A 23,552-nucleotide genomic window follows, 5' to 3' on the forward strand; every position below is an offset into this window, starting at 1 on the left:
ATATGAATACTTTTCATAAAAGCCTCATCTCATCTTGCTTCAATTCAGAGGACATAAAATTATGTAGTCTTTGAGTTAATAGTATTTTAAACAACCCTGTAGATAAATAATGCAAATAATATATAGAACAGCATTCCGATATGTTTTCCTTGTTAGCAGTGTCAAACTGTTTGCCTCCTCTTAAATGCTATCAAAATATTTGTAAACAATTATTCAACATGACATCTGTGAAATTATTTAATTAGGCTGCGTTTTCCAAAAGAAAAAAAAAACAAGTCTGTTTTACTACTGCCACATCGGCAGGCTTCAAAAAGTTTGTTGATTTTACTTTCACTTTTTTTAAAAGGTGCTTTAGCTTCCTGAAGCAGAACAGATGCAGAGATTAAAGAGACTTTCTTTCTTGTCTTTTTTTTTCTTCTACAGACCACAGTTCATTTGGCCGGCTCAGGGATGGGTGGAGCACGCTCCAGTCTCATGGTCCAGGGTTCAGAGGTCGCAGCGTAAAATTGAGAGTGGGTAAGCACTTCTTCTCCAGCCAGAGCGAAGGCAAACACTCCCCTCTGCCTCCCTGCTCCTGCCTTCTCCTCCTCTGCGACATGCTTCCCCTCTGCTCGCCGTTCCTCCCTGCTCTCCCTGCCCGCACCGTCCCCGCTCTTAAATCCCAGACCCCTGTTGCCGAGCATTCCCCCAAGTCCGTGACTCTTGACTCCCTGGTATGCAGGGCTCAACCCGTTCTCCTCAAACCGGTTGGTGGCAGCAGTGGGGGGGCACAGGAAGTTGCTGGTGGGTGTGGACCGCCAAGCAGCTGGCTTTCGTCCTCGTCGGGGGCGGGAGATGCGGCAGCTCTGCCTCTTGATGTGTCGATGTAGGTGGTCGGACCGTGTGAAACTTTTGTAGCAGTGCTCACATTGGTACGGACGGACGCCCGTGTGGATACGCAGGTGGTTCTTTAGGTCGTAGTTGTGGACAAACTTGGAGTTGCAGTGGAGGCAGATGTAGGGGCGCTCACCTGTGTGCTTCCTCATGTGGATCTTGAGTTTGTCTTGTCTGAGGAAAGAACAAAACCACGTTTTCATACAGTATGTTGTGGGTGGAAAGGTTGACACATCTAAATTGCGACATTGCATTTCTTTGCCCTTTTAGATCTTGTTTAGTACAAGTGAGTTTAAAAGTCAGTAAAGATGATGCAGTTCTGCTCTAAAATACAGGTGGAAATTATGCCAATGCAGGAGGATGTTGCTGAGTGAGACATCACTAATGCAAAGAAACCAATGGAGGGGGCTTTCCACTTAAAGCTCTTTGATATTGAGATTTGGTGAAAAAATATTAACCTCAGTCAAAAGAGCATGGGGTACTTTTCTGTTAACCCTGCAGTTTTACATAACTTTGTGGTTTGAAGTCAAAACGCACAGGAACAGGAAGATCGCAAGTTGATTTCTGTGTGGCTTTGTAATACAAATTACCCTTTTAGTGAAGTAATGATGATGTGAGAAGAAGTGCTGCTTCACATACCTGGTGAATCGTACTTCACAGATAGTGCACATGTACGGTTTCTCCCCGGTATGTGTCCTCATGTGTCGTGGCAGTTTTCCAGCTCCTTGGATGACCTTGTTGCAGATTGGACACTGCTGCGACGCTTTGGGCTTCATCTTCCTCTCCTCCTCCAGCTGCCAGGGAGGGAACAGGCCCCCCAAGTGGGACGCGGAACTCAGGAAGCTCAGGTATGACCGGAAGTCGGCTTCATCCTTTAACGGGCCCAGAGCGTGACCTTCTGACGGCACTGACCCAGCGTTCATGGTGCTGCCTAGGCCCGAGCTGACAAACTCCTTCAGGAAGTTGCCGTGGAGCAGACTGAGCGGGATTTCCTCTTTCATCTCCTCCTTTATGATTTCTCTTTTCACAGCTAGATCGAGGGGCCTGGAGGCCTCGAGCGGTGCAGATTTGGGGAAGGCGTGGGGGAGCCTGCTTTGCTGTGAGGCTCCTGTGTGGGGATGCTGGTGGTGGCTGGGGTCCAGGAGCTGCTTGGGGAAGGCTGGGAACTCGGCGGCCCACATGGAGGGGTAGAAGCCAGGGAGGAGAGGAGAGAAGTTGGCCCTCCTGTCCAGTGTTGACATACGGGGGTAGAGACCCTCCTGCAGGAGAGACTCGATAGAGAAATCCTTCAAAGCCCGACTCTCCACACTCTCCTGCAACACAAGATGCATGAATATTTTTCATCAGCCTTTTGAACTTAGAAATAGTCATTTAAAGGTGCTCTAAGCGATGTTAGGTGACATTATTCTTGTTGACGTTGAGTATTTTCAAACAAAACGAGACTAGCCCGCCCCTCCCTCCTCCTCATCCCGTCCCCTCCCCCTCCCTTCCGTGCTTCAGCAAACTAACCCCCACCCCAAATCCTTCTTGTCGGTTCTTGGCTGAACGCTGGAACACGGTTTGTTATGTTTTTGTGGTCCAGGTTGGCCACTCTGTTGTTGTTGGCATTTGTGGACCCTGGGCTGTCTACAGAGACTGCGTTTTTTATAAAGTGCGTTCAGGGGACCGGAAGCTCGCGGATAGTTAGGAGAGGTTTGCTGTATGTGACAAAAAATCTTGTAGCCTAAAAAAACGCGTGACATCGCTTAGAGTACCTTTAAAGTCAGATTTTTTTTTTGCCTTGAAAATACAATATCAGTAATAGAAATAAGAAAATATCCAGTGACCTACCTGTTTTCCTCTCCCGGTGTCTGGAGACTGTGACTGCGAGGACTCTCTGAGCAGGTCAAACTGCTGGTGGTAGGTGGAGGTGCTGGGAGGCAGCGAGTCCTCCGTCCCCGGAGTTGTCTGCCCCCCCCTGCTCTCCGAGGACTGCAGAGACCTCTCGCTGACATTGTCTTCCTCATCCTCCTGCTCGTCCTTCCTCGACCCCTCATCCTCCTCTTCATCCTCCTCTTCTTCCTCCTCCTCATCTTCCTCCGCATCCTCCTCTTCCTCTTCTCCCTCCTCCCCTCTCCCTCCGCCGCCTCCACCCCCGCTGTCCATGATCTCCAGGCAAACGTTGATGATGCAGGGAATCTCCAGCATCTGAGCTGCGTTCAGGATCTCTTTAACGTTGGACGCCGTCACGGTCAGAGTGGAGGTGTAGGCAAACTCCAGGATGGCTGTGAGAGAGTCCGGAGCCACAAAGTCAATTTCGTACACGGCCGCCGTGTGATGGTGATCCCCGCCGTCAGCGTTGGCCACTGTGAAGAGTTTCTTGAAGTACTGGCTGCAGGCGGCCAGAACGGAGCGGTGAGTGCGGTACTCCTGGTCGCGGACGATGAGGATGACATCACAGAGCAGCCCTTCACGACGCTGCTCGTTGAGGCTGCAGAGGACATCACTGCTGTGATTTGGGAAGGGGATCCCGATCAGGTCCTCTTCTCTGTGATGAACCATGCTCCTCTCTCTGACTCTGTTGCTTATCTAGATGGAAGGAAATAACAGTGAACTGTGAAATAAGGTCAAACTGAAAAATACATCATTCTGTGGGACCCACGTTTTGCTCTCAAAGCCTCCATTAATCCTCACTTGTATTGTTTTACTAACAGTCTTGTCTTTGGTGTTGTGCCTCTCGTCATTAACACTTACAACAGTATTGAAGGTATTTTGAAAATCCTTTCAGACTCTTCAGTCCGTCAGGATAAAAGAGTATTCAGTCTGTCACACACTGAAAAATATTTTTAACACATTTCCAGAGTTTCAACACTATTTCCTAATTTCCTACATTTTGTACAGCACACAAAAATATGAAAAGAATGTTGATGTTATAAAATTTGTTCTCCGGTCTGTCTATGAGACTTCATGAATAAATAAAGCCTAACTAATTAACAAGGACATTTGTCAAAAGGTACCATCTCGGTTTAGATGAAAAATAAAAGTTCTTAAATAAAAGTGCAGCTGATTGAGTATTTTTTGTCACATGGACAGATGAGTCTTTGAGAAATCTGAAAATACCTGCAGAATGTTTTACAGTGATTCGTTTGAACATGTTCTCTATGATTTCCTGTTGCTATTGGATGATCGCTGGTCTCAGTAATTTTCACAAAGCAAATCCACATAGTTGGTTTCTCACTCCCTCAGCAAATGAAGAGCCAGCATCATAAATACTTTAGTTATCGCAGGGATGAAGCTGCACTTGATTTTGCAACAGGGATTCTCCTGAGGAGGAAGTGCCAACAGGAAGGTGATGGGGGTGTTTTAAAGCAAATAATGAAACTGTTCATTAATGTAAAACATTGATTTAAAGAGTGCATTAGAAGTGACACCAGAGCTCGGTGTCACTGATAACAAGCAGCATTCACTAGATAAAGTATTTTCATAAAGCGGTGATATTTTAGTAGATAGAGGCTCTTAACCGAAGCAGATATTGTTAACAATAATGAGTGAGTCTCGCTTTATTGAAATATACTCTAGGCATGCTTGTTTGTGTGCCATCTGTGCACCAAAGGCAACAAGTGGTAAATACAGCATGTCTCATTTTGAGCAAACATTATATTGGGTAATATTTGTCTTACTGTAAATGTGCCATCACAAATTCTTGTAGGATCGTGTTGCAACTGTGTGAGTTAGGGAAACCCATCATCTTGATAAGACTTCAAACAGGCTTTTCTTGAAATAATATTTTCCTTTTTCTGTTTGACACTTGGTGATAAGTGTGAGAGTTTCTGGGATGACGTCCATCCCTCTTGTCTGTCTCTACCAGATATGAGCACGGAGCAAGCTGATACCTTCATTCGAACAATACGATGTGTGATTGGGATGTGGTGAGAAATGAAGAGCACGACAAAAGAGGTCAGATTGTACTCTAGATACTGTATCCTGTCAAAACGCTTACGTATGCAGTCTATCCTCTCTGCACTCATTTGATTTACAGCACGGTGACTTAAGAGCTCGATATTGTTTCACACACACGTCTCTGTTCACTTTTCTTGAAACCTTCATTCCCCAGCTGCCTGAGTTCCTACCTGTTGATTCACTGTGCTGCTGTTTACAGTTACAGTGATAAAACTTCCTCTGGCAGGGTGCTCATTCATTCACATCTATGAATAGAGCTTAAACTTAGCCGTCCACACTTGGTGGTCACTGGAGGCATGTGTAGATAAATACTTTGAAGCGGGCCCACTAACCACAGCTGCATTGTTGACTGGCTCTAAATGGGCCAGGGCTAAAGCCACACACACACACACACACACACACACACACACACACACACACACACACACACACACACACGCATCGAGTGTCTTGCTTTTGTGCTGCAGGGGATTACACCAGAGGAGAAAAAAACTATTTCAGAAAATCTTTTAGTTCACCTGCAGGTATACAACTTGGACACCAATCTTACATGTAGTTTATTCTTGTCGATCTTGTTGCTAGGTAACTGTTGCTATGTTCATGCCATTGATACAGTGTGGTCATAATTAAGATGTCTATAGAGGGGGTGGTGGTATAGGATATAGGCCCACAGACCTACTACACAGAACTCAACCTACCCTGATGGGAACACTGGAACAAAAGAGCCACAGAGAAAGTTGCTGATGAAATTGTATATTTAAAACAGAAATAATGAATGGAAAAAGGGATTTTATCTGTACTGAATTTCATACAAACCCTACAGTGTAATGTAAATCCTGTACTATAAGCTCAGGTAACACATACCGCATTATAACCTCTTTCAATGATTTTGTTATGCGGAAAAATGTTGCCTCTACAAAGACAGAACAATATCCTTTTTCTATTATGTGCCATGTATACAACATCCATAAAAAGTAATAGCCTGGGTAGAAGGTGAGAGAATCTCCAGTGATAGAGCAAGGGAGCGATCAGATGGCCCTAAAAGTTCCCTAACAGGTTGCACAAACACCAGCGGAGGGGCCCCTCCCTGTAACAGCCTGCCAAGGCAAACAATAGTGCAGAGCTTGGAACAACACAGAGTGGATAAAAGGAAGAGAAAAAGAGTCTGACTGGGAGGGCTTGGTGAACCCAGTGTCATTCGTTTGCTCTCGATCCATCCCACCCACTCCTGGAACTATGAAACACGTGCTGCTGTTGCTGTTTGTTCTCCTGGTGCCCCAGCGAGCACCACTCCCCTCTGGTCCCACTGTTTGCCTGCCACGAGCTAACGCTAGCTCTTAGCGGCCGGCCCCTAATTACAATGTGGAGAGGATCTAAGGAGGATGTGCCACATAGACAGGGAGGGGAGGAGGGCACAGCTTTCCCACCACAAGGTCCTGGAGCGACATTTCATCAGCCAAACAGTCTTAACCCTTTACACCCCACCCCCGACCCCCTCCACCCATCTGAGCAGCCAGGGTGGGGACGCCTTGTGAAAGGGCTCTGATAATTACTGTTTAAGTCATTTGGCTCTTTATCCATCTTACTGTTCCAGTAAAGTCATGGAAGGACAACCCAACTTTTTTCTTATTATTGATAAAACTCAGATTCAGTAAATGATTGTCAGCCTATAACAATCTGCCATTATTAGGTGACACGATTTTTCAATAAATACGTATGGAAAATCATATTTTGTTGCAATCATAAGCTATAGCACCTATTTCTGTTCATCACACATGCATCACTGAATTAATTTACTGAACAAGCATTTCAGTTCCATGCGTAAAAACTATTCATACCGGGATCAATATCGGCTAAATTATTAAGCTGACCTCTAATGGACAGTCTTGCCGTTCTGTCTGTCTCTCTTTCGGGTTGCCTGTACCGGCCACGTCTCCTCTCCTGCTTCTCCTCACTTAGTCACTAACACTTTCAACTCAGCACTCCCACCCCAAATTATGTGTCACCTTCATTCAGTGTCATTTTTCTCCCAGGAACTTCATCTGCTTTCTGGGCTCTGACCACCACCACCTCCTCCTCCACCTAATCAGTCTCCTCTTCCTCCTCTCCTCCTCCTCCTCCTCTCTCTGTCCCTGTTGCAGCTGTATCATCATTATGCCCCAAGTAGAGTGGCTAACTTGTCCCCAGCCCTGACCGCTCAGGCCACAAATCAGCAGCTAATGTCCATCTCAACCCTTGTCACAGGCAGACACTCATTTGGCCTGTAAGCTACAACACCCAAAGCCTAGTTTATCCCTGTCAGGCCAGTGCATCCACCTGACCCACATGCTAAATCACCAGCAGCCAAAAGTTTACCCCTGTCACCAACTGCCCATAGCAAACACCTGCTAAACAACTGTCACAGACGGACAATTGCAAGGCCAATCATTCATAGTATTGACAGCCAAAATTCACCCCCTTATTAGGAGTAGACATTCATTTGACCTACTGTGTAAGCTAGTCCATTATCACCAGTAAAACACTGTTTCTCCAGGAGACACTTCCTTGGTTGGAGTTTTAAATGACAATTGTCTGGAGCCTATAGGCCGCAGAGGGCAAGTTTTTAATCTTAATTGCTGTCAACTTGAGCAGGTGAACCGTATATAATGCCAGTTACACAAAATGGGCTGTGTTTTTTTGTTTTTTTATCTTTACAGTAATGATGAAATGTCAAGGCCAAATTTGAGCATTTAATTGCACAAGTTTTGCTTAAAAGTTCAGGGTTGCTTGGAACTTATTTATGGGAAGTTTACACGGAGTTGGTGCACATTTATTCCACATTTACACTGTTATAAAACAACGGTATTAATGTAAGTACAGACTGACTTATATTAAATGTTATTATCATTTTGGTAGAAAATCTGCCTGCGAGTTCAATACATTTCGTAAAATCTAGCACCATTAGCCTCACTTTAAGAGGGATTCTTGTGGAAATGTTTCAACAGGTGTACCAATGAAATTGTTCACTACAATTGCCTCAGAAGGTAATCAATAATGTATGCCTTTAATTAATACTTATATGTATTATAAGTATGATAAATATTTGAAGAAAACACTGGGTCTGGTCTTAAGAGATCTGGAGACCAATTTAAGTCGCGCGGCTCCTTAAAGAGCCCGTTGGCACTAAGTGTCATCTCTCCAGCCTTCAGGGGGGCCCACAGCTACACACCATTATCTCTCTCACCCCCAAAGTAAACAAAAGTTTATGGTTCACTGCTGAATATCGGCTCAGTGATAAAGAATGTTGCTTCTAGTTGCATCCAACGGACAGATTCTTTTTTTATTCTACATACTTATATGTCTCTACATCTCTGCTTGGTCCGAGTAAAGACGCCCAAATGAACAGAAAAAATTGTATTCGAGAATGGTATAATATAAAGTAAATTATATTTTTTTGAAAGAGGAATACAGTATTATTGCAATTTTATAATTAAGCCTTGATAAAAAATGTATCCATCTATATTTTTCTGATATTTTAAAATGGCTCCATGAATTACGATGTTGAAGATTAAAAAGTTGAAAGCCTTTAGTACACTACACATTGGCAGGTGCAGGTTGAAAACTGACTGCAGCTAATGAGATATAATCAGAGTTACAATGTGTGATTAAGCAAACCCGTTATTAGTATGACATTGATCTTTAATGAATTTCCTGTCACAGTTTGTGAGCCTGTTGAGTAGGTGTTTAACTACAGGTACTCTTTTGAAGTAACTTAACAAACGTTCCAGTATCTGATAAAGCAGCGATACAATACAACATAAAGTATACCCTTATTTTACATTTGTAAATGCAGCTGATTTTCTGTATTTTATTTCCCACTTACACTGAATTGTATCCTGCATTTTTAACAACTGTTTTAATTTAGTAAGTTTAGAATTTAGTGAGTACGAACTAATCTTTATACGTGAATGACAAACAACTACTGGTAAACAATTTTAATGGTAATACTGGTCATTGAATTTTGTAACTACATGAGGTAATAGGTCTATAAGCTGGCTGACAAAAAGCCTGTTGTAAACAGTAATTTACAGCTCAGCCTCAAATCCATAACATGTTTTTATTTTGTCCCAACTCACAAACATCCCATTTATCTTTATAAATTACCTGAGTATTTGTTTTGGATTTGAAGGAGAATGTCGTATAGATATGGAATATCTAAAACTGCAGCGTATAATTACTGTTGGAGACTCAACACATACTTAAGCCCACTTAAACTACTATGTTTGACATTTCCAAGATGTGCTGTGAAGCTATAAACGCTCATGCTATTTCCAGAATTTTACAGCACAATATTTACACTACAGCGTAAATAATTACATGAGTCATTAGGCGACTTTATTGACCTGTTTGCACCTTGTAAGACCTTTATGATCTACAGCAGTAGGCTACAACACTCATATAAACACTTCTAAACACAAAAAAGGACACAAAGCCTTGCATGTGTGCTCACTCTAACATAACGCACAAGTGCAAGCTTGTTCCCACACTCTGAAACAATGTGACAAATTATTATAGACATATACGCATATACACACACACCCAGGTGCATACTCCAAAACTCTGGCTTCCACATAAATTCACACATGTCTTGATACGTTCCCCAGCATTCCACAGCTCTCAGCACCCATCACCTACCGTGCCTTCAGTTTCTTGATTCCCCTCACGTGTCACATGTATTTCCAGACTACTAAGAGGCTCTCTTGCTCCTCACTTGACCTCTCAGCATTGCCCTTTTTAATTGAAACGCAGCTGCCTCTCTCTTTGCCAGTCTGTCAATCAGTCAGCCAGGCAGTCAGTCCATTCACAAGCTCCTCACACCGGCCACGGATGCCCATTCACAAAAATACATTTAAACAAAAAAAAAACACCCAAGGAGGAATATCCAATGGAGAGGAGCAAAAGCAGCGCAACAGAGGAGAGCAGAGTGTGATTCTTGGGTCTGTCTGTGTAGCAGTGTGGAGTTAAGAGTCAGGCTCACTGTTGTGTGTGGCTCATAGGACGAGCGAGAGAGTGAGAGGAAGGGAGGGAGGGCAGCAGCACTGCGCTGAGGAGATGTCGCACCACTAGTTTTTATAGCAGGGTGGGTAGCTGAAAGATAATAATACCCCATCCTCCTCCACAACACAAGTTTAAGCGCACTGTGTAATAAGCCCATGGCGCAGACACCCTCTGATTTAGGTCAGACAAAATGAATTTTTAGTTGTGTTAGAGTGGATTTTTGGTATAAAGGGACCGGGGCAGAGAAACTCGAAGGGGTTGTTTGGGGAGACTGAGGCAGGGTAAAAAAGGAAAGGAGAATGAGAGAGAAAAGTTGAAAAACTATTTTGTGCACCTCTGTTGGTTAGTTTCAAGCTAAGATGAAGAGATATACATGACTTAAAAGTAGTCACACAGAAGCTGAAAAAGAACTGCAACTTAAAGCCAGTTAGTTTCAGTTTTGTACCTGTTTAAAATGGAGCCCTGCTATTCTCTTTTCTCTTAAATACAGTTGCACCCAAAAGTATATTCTATAATCAAAACTAACATTGAACAAGGTCTTTGAGACATCTGTGCGTGTGTTCAGACAACATAGGGTAAAAAATAGGCAAAGAGGCGCACGCTGGGCAAGTGTAGCCTCCATAAACACAACAGACTAATTACTGAAAACACATTAACACCTATAGTCAGAACCCTTTAAAACTGGCTGATTCAGTAAGTGGTGTTAATTTGAAAGGAAATATTACTTAAAAGCTGACGATATCTGAGACAGAATTGAACCACAAATGCTGAAAAATACCACAAGCGACTGACTGTGTGCAGACTTAATTTCCTTTTTGTTGAAACGTTTTTTTATTCTTTCTTTCTTTTTTAACCAAGGTTTCAAAAACCAGGTTGAAGAGAGCAGAAGCTTCATTTTGAGTCAGAAAGCCACCAAAGTAGGGTAACAGTTGGTGAGCACACCACTACCTCTATCTAGAGTAGGAGGAAGTTAATGCAGAAAGGTGTAGAAATAAGCCATTCAGTATAGACTTCAGTGTAGAAGAGGAAGCCTGTTTAGCAGGTGTTTGAGGAGATATTGAACGTCAAGAAAATGTGGAGAGAGTGGCAACAAAACCTAATGGTACAGAGCATGCCTTACAAAACTGCTTCCTCAGGTTGTGTGTCAAGTGTGTGTGTGTGTGTGTGTGTGTGTGTGTGTGTGTGTGTGTGTGTGTGTGTGTGTGTGTGTGTGTGTGTGTGTGTGTGTGTGTGTGTGTGTGTGTGTGTGTGTGTGTGACACAGCAAAAGAACTGAAAGAGAGAGTGTTTCCTTTGCTTTCACAGACAGGCCAAATGTTATGACTTAGCGCATTCACAGTATCTGACACAGCCATTGGGCTTTCCTGTGTGACATTAATAAACCACGCCCTTTGTAATACTTAATTTAAATTAAGGAATAATTACATTACATTACATGTCATTTAGCTGACGCTTTTATCCAAAGCGACTTACAATTAAGTGCATTCAACTGAGAAGGTCCAAACTCTAGACAACAAGTAGTAAGTGCAAGTACATTAGCTTTAAATAAGCTAAGCTACAAATAAACAAAAGTGCAGGTTAAAGAGTTTTTTTTTTTTTTTTTTTTTAACCGAGGTGTAGTCGGAAGAGATGTGTTTTTAGCCTTCGAAGGAAGATGTGTAGGCTTTCAGCCATCCTGATGTCGGTGGGGAGCTCATTCCACCATTTGGGAGCCAGGACAGTGAACAGTCTGGATTTGGTTGAGTGATTAGTTCTCCCTCGCTGTGGGGGGGCAGCAAGCAGTTTGGCTGATGCAGAGCGAAGTGGGCAGGTTGGGGTATATGGTTTGACCATGTCCTGGATGTAAGCTGGGGCTGATCCGTTCAATAATAGGAAGGTTTCAACTTCTGAGTTATATATCATTTACACTTAAAGATTACTGTGTTTTGTTTGACAGACCTAAATAAAATGTGGTACAGACAATACATTTAAATTTAATAATCTAACAAACAATTCATTCATTTCATTCATATAGGTAGACTATGAAGTCAGCCATTGTTATCTTAGTGGTTACGGGACCTTCAAATCTACTAAAATATTTCTAACCATCCATAAATCATAATGACTGTGAAAGCAGTCAAATTGTGTTGAGTTAACCTCTACAAACAAGTAGACATCAGAGTGTACATCAGACTGCTATGCCCACTTCCCCTTGAGGAAAACATGGACTAAAGCAAACCACAGTTCATGCCCTGGTGGTTTACACTGTTTTGTACAGGGTGAGAGCCGAGGCCAGCTCACATTGGCATCTAGTATATATAAACAGGGTTAGCCACTAACTGCTAGCAGGCCAGCCAGACGGCCAGAAAAACATTTGCCATCTTATAAGATTGGCTATCTATTCTAAACACGCCGTTGCCGTCATAGCAGCACACTGTAAGTGGTACCTGTGTGGACTACTTTGTTGCTAACTCTAAAACTGCAGGCTCTTGTACTGCAAACTGCCTTATGCCATGATAGGCACAAACCAGTGGTAACGGTACAGACATGCAATGTGTAAAAGACACTGATTTGCTCTGCAGCTCATTTTGGGGTGTAAATTCATAAGTGATTCAGCCCAACTGCAATGTGCACACAGTACAGCATGCCTTATGGCTAATAGGGCAGATTTACATGATGATTATGCTTGCAACAGTTTTATATATTGTAACACAACCATGAAATCCATTACATTATTATCTAAGGAGCAAGAAAAATGATCTTGGTGCTTCAGTGTTTTATCATTCTGTAGTATATAATCATCAAGCGAAATGTTGTTTCCTTTCCCCCCTTAGTCTGTTGTGAGTCTTAGGCTACACCAAGACGTGGTGTGTCTTGTCGCTCAGTCTGAGTGCCAACAGTCGCAAAACACGAGGACTCAAGGGGCTGAGTAAGAGTCATCTGTTTTGTCTGTCTGTCTGGCATCTCAACGTACCTGTTTACTGCCACCTGCTTCGCCCAGCAGGATACACGTTCCAGGACACCAGATTGACACTTTGGAGGGGGGATGGGGTGTGAAGCATCATTACGTGAAGTTGATATCATGGAGACTTTGATGCTGTACAATATAACAAACAGCAAGATTTCTCTCAGAAAAGAACTGATTAGAATATCTCAAACTGAACTGTAGCAGCAATACAGCCACATACCATAAAGCACTATGTGTCGGTAAAACAAAAGGACGCACTCACAGGCTTGTCGTATTATGAATTCAGTTCCTTGATGGTTAAGAGACCTAGTATCCCTGAATGCTGATCTCTTAATGCTGGTAATATTATTAGAAAAAGGTTTTCCCTTCTCTACCTACTCTATAAGGGGGAAGCTATAACTGTTTAAATTTGGGGCTAATGGAGACTTTCCTCCCAAAAAGCATCAGTTGTTTCTAGGGGTGCACAATTCAGAAAATGTCACGATTCGATTCAATATCGATTTTTTCGCTCAAGATTCGATTCAAAATCGATTTTTGATTCAAAAACGATTCACAGTATGTAAATGTAGTTACTTTTCCCATGTGATTGCAGTAGACATACAATAAAAAAAAAAATGAATTGATTTTTGGAATTCTATGAATTTATTTGGAATCGGTAGAGCTTGAATCGCATTTCAGGAACTGCCCCAAAACAACATATGTTTATTTTATATTTTAAAATGTATTTGTTTATTGGGACAATTGACTGTCCAAGAATTAGCTCAATAGCTAAATTTCATCAGCAGTCCCTGGGCAGGCAAATCCACAAAGGAGTTAAGGCATCAAATGTTATGATTCGGGTACAGAGAATACACACTACAGGCTACATCATACTCTCAAGTGACAAAGCCCTCTAGTGGCCGTAGTAACTATGAGTCTTGTCTGTCGAGAGCAAAGGAAGTCAGGTGACTTGCTTATAAAGCGACAAAGTCTACGTATAGGAGGTCAGTGGTTGATGGATAGGTCAATAAAACATACACTTTAATATGGCAGACATGATCTTTCCTTAACGTTTTAGTGCCTAAACCTAACCAAAGCTTAACCATAGCACTTTATAAATATGGTGTATTTTACAACATGGACAAATTACGTACTGTATTTGGTGGTTTAATTTGAAGGACTTGTTGGGATAACTGCACATATTTTCACACATTCTCTCTTGGAAGGCTTTCGTATTCCTGCACTCTGTTTGTACACATCCATAGCAGCAGAAACTGTGTCCGTAATGAAAATAAAAACTAGAGAGAGAAGTTCACAACAGGTTTCAAGTTATGTAGCAATGTGTACATAGCAAAATAACGTGAAAAAAATAGTTCATACCAGACCTTCCCTGGATTAATAACAGTAGAGACAAACAAACACAACCAGCCCGAATTATGCCCTTTACCCTGATGTGTCGGTGGCCAGCTGTGGCCTGGTGTGGGAGAGAAGCAGGAAAGGGAGGCAATCATCCCCCCACAGTCTAGAGATAGAGCATCGCAGCAGCCTCCCAGGTCTACACCCCCTGTCTCCAATCCAAGGACGGAGACAGACACACACACACACAGATGCAATGTTGCTCAAACACAAAGAGAGGGAGGCAGGCTTGTGTGCAACCTACTGTACACTCTGCCTCTCTCAATCACAAAGACACACACCTATCTGTCAGGTCATTAGAACTCACCTTGGAGCATGCCATTCGGATGAGTGAGGTGAGGGCGTTTCCTTTCTGCTGACCTGTCTGTTTGTGCTTTAACCATCTACTATTTTCTCTTTTTTTCAAACATCCTAATCATTATTGGAAGCTTTGCCAGAAGGGAGGAAAAGTACACAATCTGCATATTTAGAGCTGCGAGTACTGAAAGAGTCAGAGTTACAGTGTTTCACAGGTGGCCATAACATTGCCGTGTGAGAGGATATCTCAAATGTCTGTGGTGATGTTTGTTGAAGACAAATATGATTATTCTTTATGTTTAAGGCCACGTTTACTACGTTAAAATGTATTCTGAATGCGAAACTACAAACTAAATGTAAAAGGAGTCAAACCATCCAACCACCACTTCCACGTTGCTGCTTCTGAATAAATCTCAGTATTGTGTTGTGTTCATTTGATTTGCGTGGTGTGAATATTTGTGTGTGTGCGTGTCTGCGTGTTGGGAGGGTCGTGGGGTGAATGAGGACAACTCCTTATGGTGATAACGAGAAGGAGGCCAGCCTTGGCGGGACAGCCTTGGCGGGACAGCCTCTGTCTGCCCTCAGGTAGTGTGTGTGTGTGTGTGTGCATGCATGTTTGTGTGTGTGTGTGCGCATGTGTATGTGTGTGTATCAGCAGGAGAGCCCTCGGGCACTCTGGCACCTCCTAATTAAAACCAGTCAGGCTGCAGGGCAGGAGAGACAGATGCCTGTCATGACACACACACACACACACACACACACACACACACACACACACACACACACACACACACAAGGTGGCGGACCACATTCTACCACATGCATACTGACAAATACACAAGTGTGATGCGCAGGTCAACTATTTTTGGACTCACACCCAATCTTATCCCACCCACTCGGGTATCACACAGGTAACTAATCTGTATCTGTGCCAAATGACAAAAGAGAAGCCATGAAATCAACAAAGCAGTAACATAATTCAGGTTAACAAGGCTGCTAATAACCCTAGACAAAGAACATTTTTACATGCATGTATCCTTTTGCTACCTGACTGGTGTATATTTGAGTTTCATTAATTAATCCATTGCTTATTTTCAGCGGTTGGGTTCAAACTAATTTGGCTAATTTGGGTTCAAAATCAGTGAATGAACGCAATCATTAGTTGTATTCTTATCTGAAACCTGCTGGAGTATGGCCAACTTGTTCACCAGCGACACATACCAAGAGTCTCACACTCACTCACATGCAGTCTCTCACATGCAGTCGTGACCCATAGTAGCTTCCAGATTGACACATCTCTCTTTCTCCCCAGCACAGAATGAGACACAATTGTGCTGAATGTCTGTTACCTACAGAGTCTGTCACATTTTATCTCTGTTCCCCCATGTACAGCCCAGAGCTGCGGGCGACCACATATAGTACTTAGCAGGCTAACTGCTGTTTGTCTGGGGTGGGTGGGTGGATCAAGGCATGCTGCTCTCCTTTCTCTCCCAGTGATTAGATAGCATAAGCAGGCCAGCTAGCCTAACCCACACACTCATGTCTCTAAAACTGCCATCCAGCCCCGCTTTCTCTTTCGCTGCCTCTCACACACAGGTGGGTGGACCCACTTATTCAACCCATATCTTTCTTTTAGACATTATGAAATCGTGCTCTCTTTTTTTTCCCTTTCTTCTTTGCTTCATCTAACACCCTGATGCTGAATGACATTCAACTCTGTCTCCTGCAGATCTGTTCTACAAAGTAGAGCTTACATTTTCTTTTTTATTTACTAGGTGATAATTTTGCCTGATTGCAAAGCTGAGAATCATGTCTCTCTATACTGTCACTCGTCTGAGGCTAGGTGGGTTGCCATTGGACACAGAGGCCTATTTTCTATTATCTAGGTAACATTCAGGAAACACCCACATTGTATATGTAAAATGCTTCATTGCACAATACAAATTGTGGTCGCCGCTGACATTTTAGCTGTTGAAATGCATCACAAATAAATATTTTTCTGATGACTTTGACACTGTTAGCGTACACAAAAACCACTGCAAAAGACATATCCACTGTGATTTAGTAAAGATTCTGTTATAAACTGATGCATTAATAATATGTCTAATATTACAAAAGTCAGGCTGTAGTTTCTCAAAACTGCTAAAGAGTTAGTTGGGAGCAGGATGTTGCTCCCAGGTGACGTACCTGTTAAAGTATGTGAATGTAATCAATCACGTTATTAAATAAAACTACTGACGCGTGATGAAAAGCAGCAGCAGGGACAGGGGGAGGAAAAAAAGAGGAGAATTGAGGAAATGGAGAAATTGTAAATGGAAAGAAAGAATATAGCTTGAAAAGCAGAGAGAGTGAGATCGAGCCGACCTCTGGGAGTGCGAGTGCCTGCCTCCCTGGCGGCTTTGTCGTTTGAGCCAGGCGCTGTGTTTCGTGAGGAACGCAAAAGTCCACAAATCCCACAGAAGGAGCTTTTTTGGCAGGGCTCAGGCCTCCCACCCACGGCAGCCTCTTCAAGCCTCCTCCCATCCTCTATTCATCTGTGAGGGGCGGCTTACTCACCCAGCCCAACTCCACACACACACACACACACACACACACAAAACCTGGACCTCGATCCTACGGAGGAGGGTGGACACGCACACATGCACACAAAAAACAGCTACTTGGCCATTGTATACATACAAACTTGCATGCGTTGCATTAACCTGAACTTAAGCAGGGCATTTGAGACTGATTACAGAGAACTATGACAAGATGACTCTGTGTCATGGGGGGTTAAAATCAGATTGTGTATTGCTGTGTAAATGCTGTTACATGGGCATGCCCACACGCTGTCAGGTGGGAAGAAGGCGGGTGGACTCATTCACTCTGTCAGTCTCATAATGAACACATTGCACCATTTTGCAATTATTAAGCTACGTCCTCATTTAATTGACACATTCAAGTGTTATCAATCAAGTACTTTTGCACTTCCATACACATTTATACACACTATAGGATGCATTTAGAGATAGATAGAAAAGATAGTTTTCTTTATATTGAATATTGGCTTATCATATACAGTATACTATAGGTGAGATTGTACAAACATGAAGGTAATGTTTGTTGAACGCACTGATGTAAGAGAAGCCCTGTAACAAAAGACCTGCAAGGAACAGGTTCAATCCTGGAAAGAGATAGAGGCAGACATAGGGCTGTAGTCAGGAGGGTGTGTGGCGAGAGTAGGTGTGGTAGTGTCTTCTACACTTTATCCCCATCTAACCGCCACTGTGACAGGAAGAGAGCTCTGTAGGTTCTGCTTGTGTGTGTGTGTGTGTGTGTGTGTGTGTGTTTTCATTAATGATAAAGGCTGATAAAGGTTTCAGGCTGAAGCATGTCTGTTCTATACATGTAGTGTCCTGTAAAAGTCCTTTTAGCTGTGTTATCAGATTTGTATCTGTTTTTAGACCACAACTGCGGACTGAAATGATTTACATGAACTAAAATTTGTTTTATATAAAAGTTTAAATGTGTAGTCATCGGCAGATTCTTTGAAATGCAGCACTAAAGCTCCAAGACAATGTCATTCTCACTAAAAGATTGATAATTGATAATTTGATAATTTTACTAACCATTCAAGTATAATATCTCAGATTTGAAGATGGAACAATGCAATAGCTGGTACATGATCATCCTTTTATTATACTGTTAAAGGTTAACATTTACTCATGCTAGTTGCTGGTGGTGGTGGGGGGGGGGTCACAGACAGGAAGAGTGAAATAATCTTGAATGTCACACCTCTACCCCCACATGTAAACTGAATCTGAAGTATAAAATTAATCACTAACTGATTATGATTTTCTCATTTGAAAATAAAAGTGAATTTCAAGATAGTTTCCCGGAGGACAGATGTCATCCCGTTTGTCAGATAGTTTAATACTGCCATGTCAATTAAGAGACATTTAATCTTATAACCACTCAGGCAGCTTCTTGGTGACAGAATCGTGATGATAACGAAGACAAATATAATTTAGAGATCTAGATAATGCACAATAAATCATTAGTTATACAAGCTGATCCTGCGATAAAAAGTAAAAGTAAAAAAAAAAAAAAATATATATATATATATATATATATATCAGTCTTTAAAATCTGTTGCAGCTTTCGCTTGCTGTTATGTGAAGGGGGAGGCATTCATTGCGAGCACATCTGTTGCAAGACACACACAGGAAAGTTTCTGTACAGCACTGAGAATAGCTGAACATCCCTGAACATCCCTTTTTTTACTCTATGTCCTATTATAAAAAGTTTGAGACGTGGAGCAATTTGCAACTTAGAATGGGAACACAGGGGAACCTGATTCTACAAAAGGTCAGCTATCTTTTAGTCTGATTCTGGCGCTCAGTGAGTAGCCGACAGCTCTTTGCTTTGAAATTTTGCCACAACACACAGAAAATATGAACCTCTCATTATGATTGAAATAGTACAACGAAGAAGAAAAAAACAAAAGAAAGGAAAGTAAAAAAGACAGTAAGATGTAACTGACCTTTTAAGAAGTGAAGTTTTGATTTCAGTTCCTCTCTCATTCACTCAGTCCCTGTCAGGAAACTCAACACTGTCTCAGCACTGGCAAACTTGTGAAAGTGAGAGCAGGCGAGACAGAGACTCAAATTTGCTCTGAAGGTGTGTCAGTGATTTTGAGGAGTGTAAAGGTACTGTTCCACGAAACGGTTATCTAAGAAACACAACAAAACAAAAACTGCTACACCCACCAGCCTCAGCCAACACCCCTCCCTCCCACTAAACCAAAAGTATTTGGCAGCTTTCCCTACAACGTCCACCTGTGCTTAGGGGAGGGGAGTGACACGCACTCACACTCACTGGGCCAAGCCTGAAAACCTGCTTGCAAGCTTGGACTGGGTAGTATGGTTATGGCTGGGAATAGGCAGAGCTGAGCCTTGGTGCTGGGGCTGGAGGACAGAGGGGGTGGAGGGTTGAAAGGCTGCTGGTTGGCCTGAACAGGGCCTGAAGCTCTGAAACCAGAGATGAGGCTACAGAGCTCGGGCAAAGGCCAAGTCAGGAGCAAGAGCTGGAAACACTGAGACTGGTAATAAAACAGCCAAACTGAGGCTGATGAACGATTTCAAACAGGGTAGAGGGACGAGTGGGGAAGAGGTTGTTGCAGTATAATGCAGGGTTGAACCAGTGGGCGGGTCTTTGCTTGTGCCAAACAGGAGCTAGAGGGGTTCATATCAGGTATCGAACAAAAGAAATATCAGGGTAGAAATTAAAAGAGTCGAAGAAAGGTTTTCTGATAGAGAGTGTATTTGGGTGTGTGCTTTACTGTACCAGCTCGTACGTGGCAAGACGTAAGAACCATTGTGCTGCTCTGAAGCCCATAATGCAGCGTAATGGGAATATAATAAGAGGGTGTAATCAGTTATGTAAATGTTGCTGAAAGTGTCATATCAGGTGATACGAGAGCAGTAGACACCATGGGGTCTAATAACCCAGACAAAAGTTGTGATTTTGTGACTTTTGGCCAGTAAAGAAAAATACATAATAGTGACAATATCTACTGTATTCTTTAGCAGTGTTAGTGTATAAAGGTTGGATGATTTTTTTCCATTTTAAAATTGAATTATGGAAAATGAATGCTTGTAAAATCTCATTCAAAGCATCTTTGATCAATATTTTAGAACAATTCATCAAATGACAATATGACAAAGGTAGAAAAGAAAAAGTAACAGCCGTAATTTTGTAGGATATCATGCAAATTGTTGTGCATACGTTTTCATACAATACTGTATATGAGAATGTGTTGCATTTCTCAAAATGTTGAAGTTTTTTTTCAGTTTCACATAATTTTTTGGATGACAGCTGTACATTGTAAACTGAGTACCCCAGTAATAACAATCTATAAAATAAGAACGTATACAGGCCTATAGGCCTTAGCACCGGAGGTTTTAATCAGTATAAAGTTCACACAAACTCCAATCATACATCTTTGAGATTCTCTTTAACTTCTTCTCATACTGTACCTGCTTAGAACAACATGATGCAGTGGTCCACGGTCATTAGCATAAATCCATTGGCAAGGTTTACCACCCTGTTAATTACTGGGGCTTCTCAGAAACTTAAGCAAGAGGAGACACATCAAGGGCAGTGCTGCTAAACAGAGGCAGACTTTTGAGAATTTAGAATTACTCGCCAAATTAAAAGTTGATCATCTTGTGCAAATTCTGATTTTCTATAAACAAGTTTTCTCTACGGCAAGCATTAATATTAACTCCAACACTGATTTGACTCATGGTTTTTAATTATGTCTCTGAGTGTGTTTGCAAACCTGGTGTTTTTTTCTTTTTTTTTTTTACATGACGCTGGGGTCCAGTGTACAAGACTATACCCCCTTTGAATAAAATAAAGAAAAAGGCTTACAGTACACAGAGCAACAACTCTAAGGTACACCCACATGCTTCTGTTGCTTTCATCCTGCCACCTGTGGAGTGGGTGTGACCATCCAATCCACTAAATCTGTCAGAGAGACCTGTTTCTGCTTGCGGGCAATGTTTTGGGTGATGGAATCTGTTTTATGAATAGCTTTTGTTGTGTTGCGTGATTTTGTGTTATGCTGTAGGCTCTTCTCCTCTCCCCACACAATGATAAAAAACAGTAAATATAGTTATATGAACAATCATTAAGTGGTGGTCATTTACTGTGCTCTGACAGAGACATGTTAAAGGTAAGTTCATGATGCTTATAGATTAAAAGCAGAAAAAAGCATGTTTTATATGTTATTTTGACTAAGATCGGTGAAGTTCTGTCCTGGTCTTTTTTTATTTCTTAGAATAAAATAGTTCATTCTTCTGGCATCCAACTAAAGGGTTATCATGTTAAATAGCATATGTCACAGTGGCTCAGATATCATAGAAAAATCAAGAAAAAGAAAAATGTCACAAAGAAACATATAAATGTGGTGCTAAATATGTCAACAGGAAGTATAGAAACAGGTAAAACAAAACACAGAGAAACATGACACTAAAATTGTGTAATTGTGTTGATAATGAGGGTGAATTACCTTGAAATATATTAAGTCATTTTAAACCATATAAATTGCTATAAAGCTGTAAAGCCACTGCTTTTATTTAGGGCTGCAACTAACGATTATTTTGATTAGCGATTAATCTGTAGATTCTTTTCTCGATTAATCAGTTCAGTTGTTTGATCTAGAAAATGTAAGAAAATGGTGAAAAATGTCAATCAGTGTTTTCAAGATTTCAAGATGACGTCCTCAAATGTCTTGTTTTGTTCAGAACTCAAAGATTTTCATTTTACTGTCATAGAGGAGTTAAGAAACTAGAAAATATTCACATTTAAGAAGCTGGAATCAGATAACTTATTTTTTTATGACTCAAACCGATAAATCGATAATCAAAATGGTTGCTGATTAATTTAATAGTTGACAACTTATCAATTCATCTTTGCAGCTCTTCTTTTATCCACAGATTGATTGTTTGACAGCGGCAGATTGTCAGAACAGAGTACAAAAATGAACAGATCAACAGAGACTGAACCCCACTACCACAAAACATGATACATTTGTAATTATTAAAGGTCCCATGGAATTTAATAGTCTATTGTTCTTCATGTTCATTCTTACATGTTAAATATACAGTATGTCCACCTCTTCCTGTTAGGAGTGAAAATTGATCCATCAAGCTAACTAGAACTAGAGACAATAGTGTGGGTCAGAGGTGTGTAGGTGTGTGTGTGTGTGTGTGTGTGTGTGTGTGTGTGTGTGTGTGTGTGTGTGTGTGTGTGTGTGTGTGGGAGGTGTCAGTTTGCAACAACATCTCCAACTATATTGGCAGCTCTCTTTGCTTTTAAAGGTTCAAACATATGTGGCCTGATGCCCGAGATACAAACATCTACCACCTTTTTGACCTCTTACACCTCCTCTGTGAGTGGGGGTGTACAAAATGAATGATCCTCAATAGGTCCCAGTTTTCAGCCTTTGTCTTGCCTGGCGTTACAGTAGGCTACGTCCCGCCATGGCAATGTACTCCATGCAGAAACTTCACCAGACATTTAAGTGACCTAAATTGTCATTCCAAGGTCGCCCGTTACCTTCTGGGGGACCCAAGAAAAAAACTATATTTGGCGTTGCTCTTTCTCTTCATGCGGTTATCAGACTACCTGGATTTACTTTATTTTGATATTAGATAGGTGTAGGCTTTGGTTGCTCCTTTTGAAGGTGTGCTAAATATCCAAACTATCCATTTGTGGTCTCAGCAGATGATAAACACCCAGGGGTGTGAGTGTTTGGGACGAGGTGGGAGTAGTTAGGACAGGTATATACGTTGGTTTAGGGGCTAACACCATTACTCATCACCTATTCAAAACATCTCACCAAGAAACCTTCCTATAGATGCAACCATAAATCGGCCACTATGATAATCATAGAACCAGTTTAACATGTCTTACCGAAACAGAAATGGGGAGGAAGCCAGCATTACTCTAAAGAAAGAGGTGAAGACAGAGAAAGGGAAAGGCGAAGATAAAAGAGAGATTTAAAGAGCTCAACTAATAAACACAGTCTACACTGGACTGACTTACTGTGACGAACAGAAAGTTGCAGAAGGTTGCACAGATTCTTCATCATTACATTTTGCCAAAGGAAAAGATCATGGCACATAATTGCGGCAACACAAACAAAAGAAAAAGTGAACATTATGTTTCCAGAGCATAACCGGGCACTCGTCAAACACTGCTTTGTTTTTTATGGTAATATTTACTACTTGCTACTTTGCACTTAATAGTACGGCAGTAACTATTTCAAGTCTTTGAATTCCCTGACCTCGAAAGGGGAAAGAAATCCAGCTTTAAAGGTAGTATTGGAACCTTTTGTTGAATAGGTGGGCTGTTGACTCAACCTCTCGGTGGCCATGGTCACCATGGAGACTGCCTGGACAAGGTATCTGTATTACAATTGGAAGAATGTTCGTATCTGATACTAAATCAGATGAGAAGATTGTTACCACTGTCACTATTGAGTCGCATCAGTCTTCTCATCTAACTCTCAACAAGAA

General features: G+C 41.8%; 1 protein-coding gene across 3 annotated transcripts; it reads right to left on the reverse strand.

Annotated features, from left to right (window-relative positions):
- Positions 1 to 333: 333 nt before the first annotated feature.
- LOC120544958 (zinc finger and BTB domain-containing protein 7C) lies at positions 334 to 19,151 on the reverse strand. 3 transcript variants are annotated; one of them, XM_039778865.1, is made up of 4 exons: positions 19,010 to 19,151; positions 2,704 to 3,441; positions 1,513 to 2,186; positions 334 to 1,047 (listed from the first exon to the last, which is right to left on the reverse strand). In XM_039778865.1, the coding sequence occupies exons 2-4, from the start codon at positions 3,412 to 3,414 to the stop codon at positions 432 to 434; spliced, it is 2,001 nt and encodes a 666-aa protein (XP_039634799.1). In that variant the 5' UTR covers positions 3,415 to 3,441; positions 19,010 to 19,151; the 3' UTR covers positions 334 to 431. The 3 variants fall into 3 exon arrangements, with proteins under 3 accessions (XP_039634799.1, XP_039634800.1, XP_039634801.1); XM_039778866.1 differs by lacking the exon at positions 19,010 to 19,151 and adding an exon at positions 9,487 to 9,885; XM_039778867.1 differs by lacking the exon at positions 19,010 to 19,151 and adding an exon at positions 4,533 to 6,015.
- Positions 19,152 to 23,552: the final 4,401 nt, after the last annotated feature.

Source organism: Perca fluviatilis, chromosome 17 (assembly GCF_010015445.1).
Source record: "Perca fluviatilis chromosome 17, GENO_Pfluv_1.0, whole genome shotgun sequence".
Classification (NCBI taxonomy): domain Eukaryota; kingdom Metazoa; phylum Chordata; class Actinopteri; order Perciformes; family Percidae; genus Perca; species Perca fluviatilis.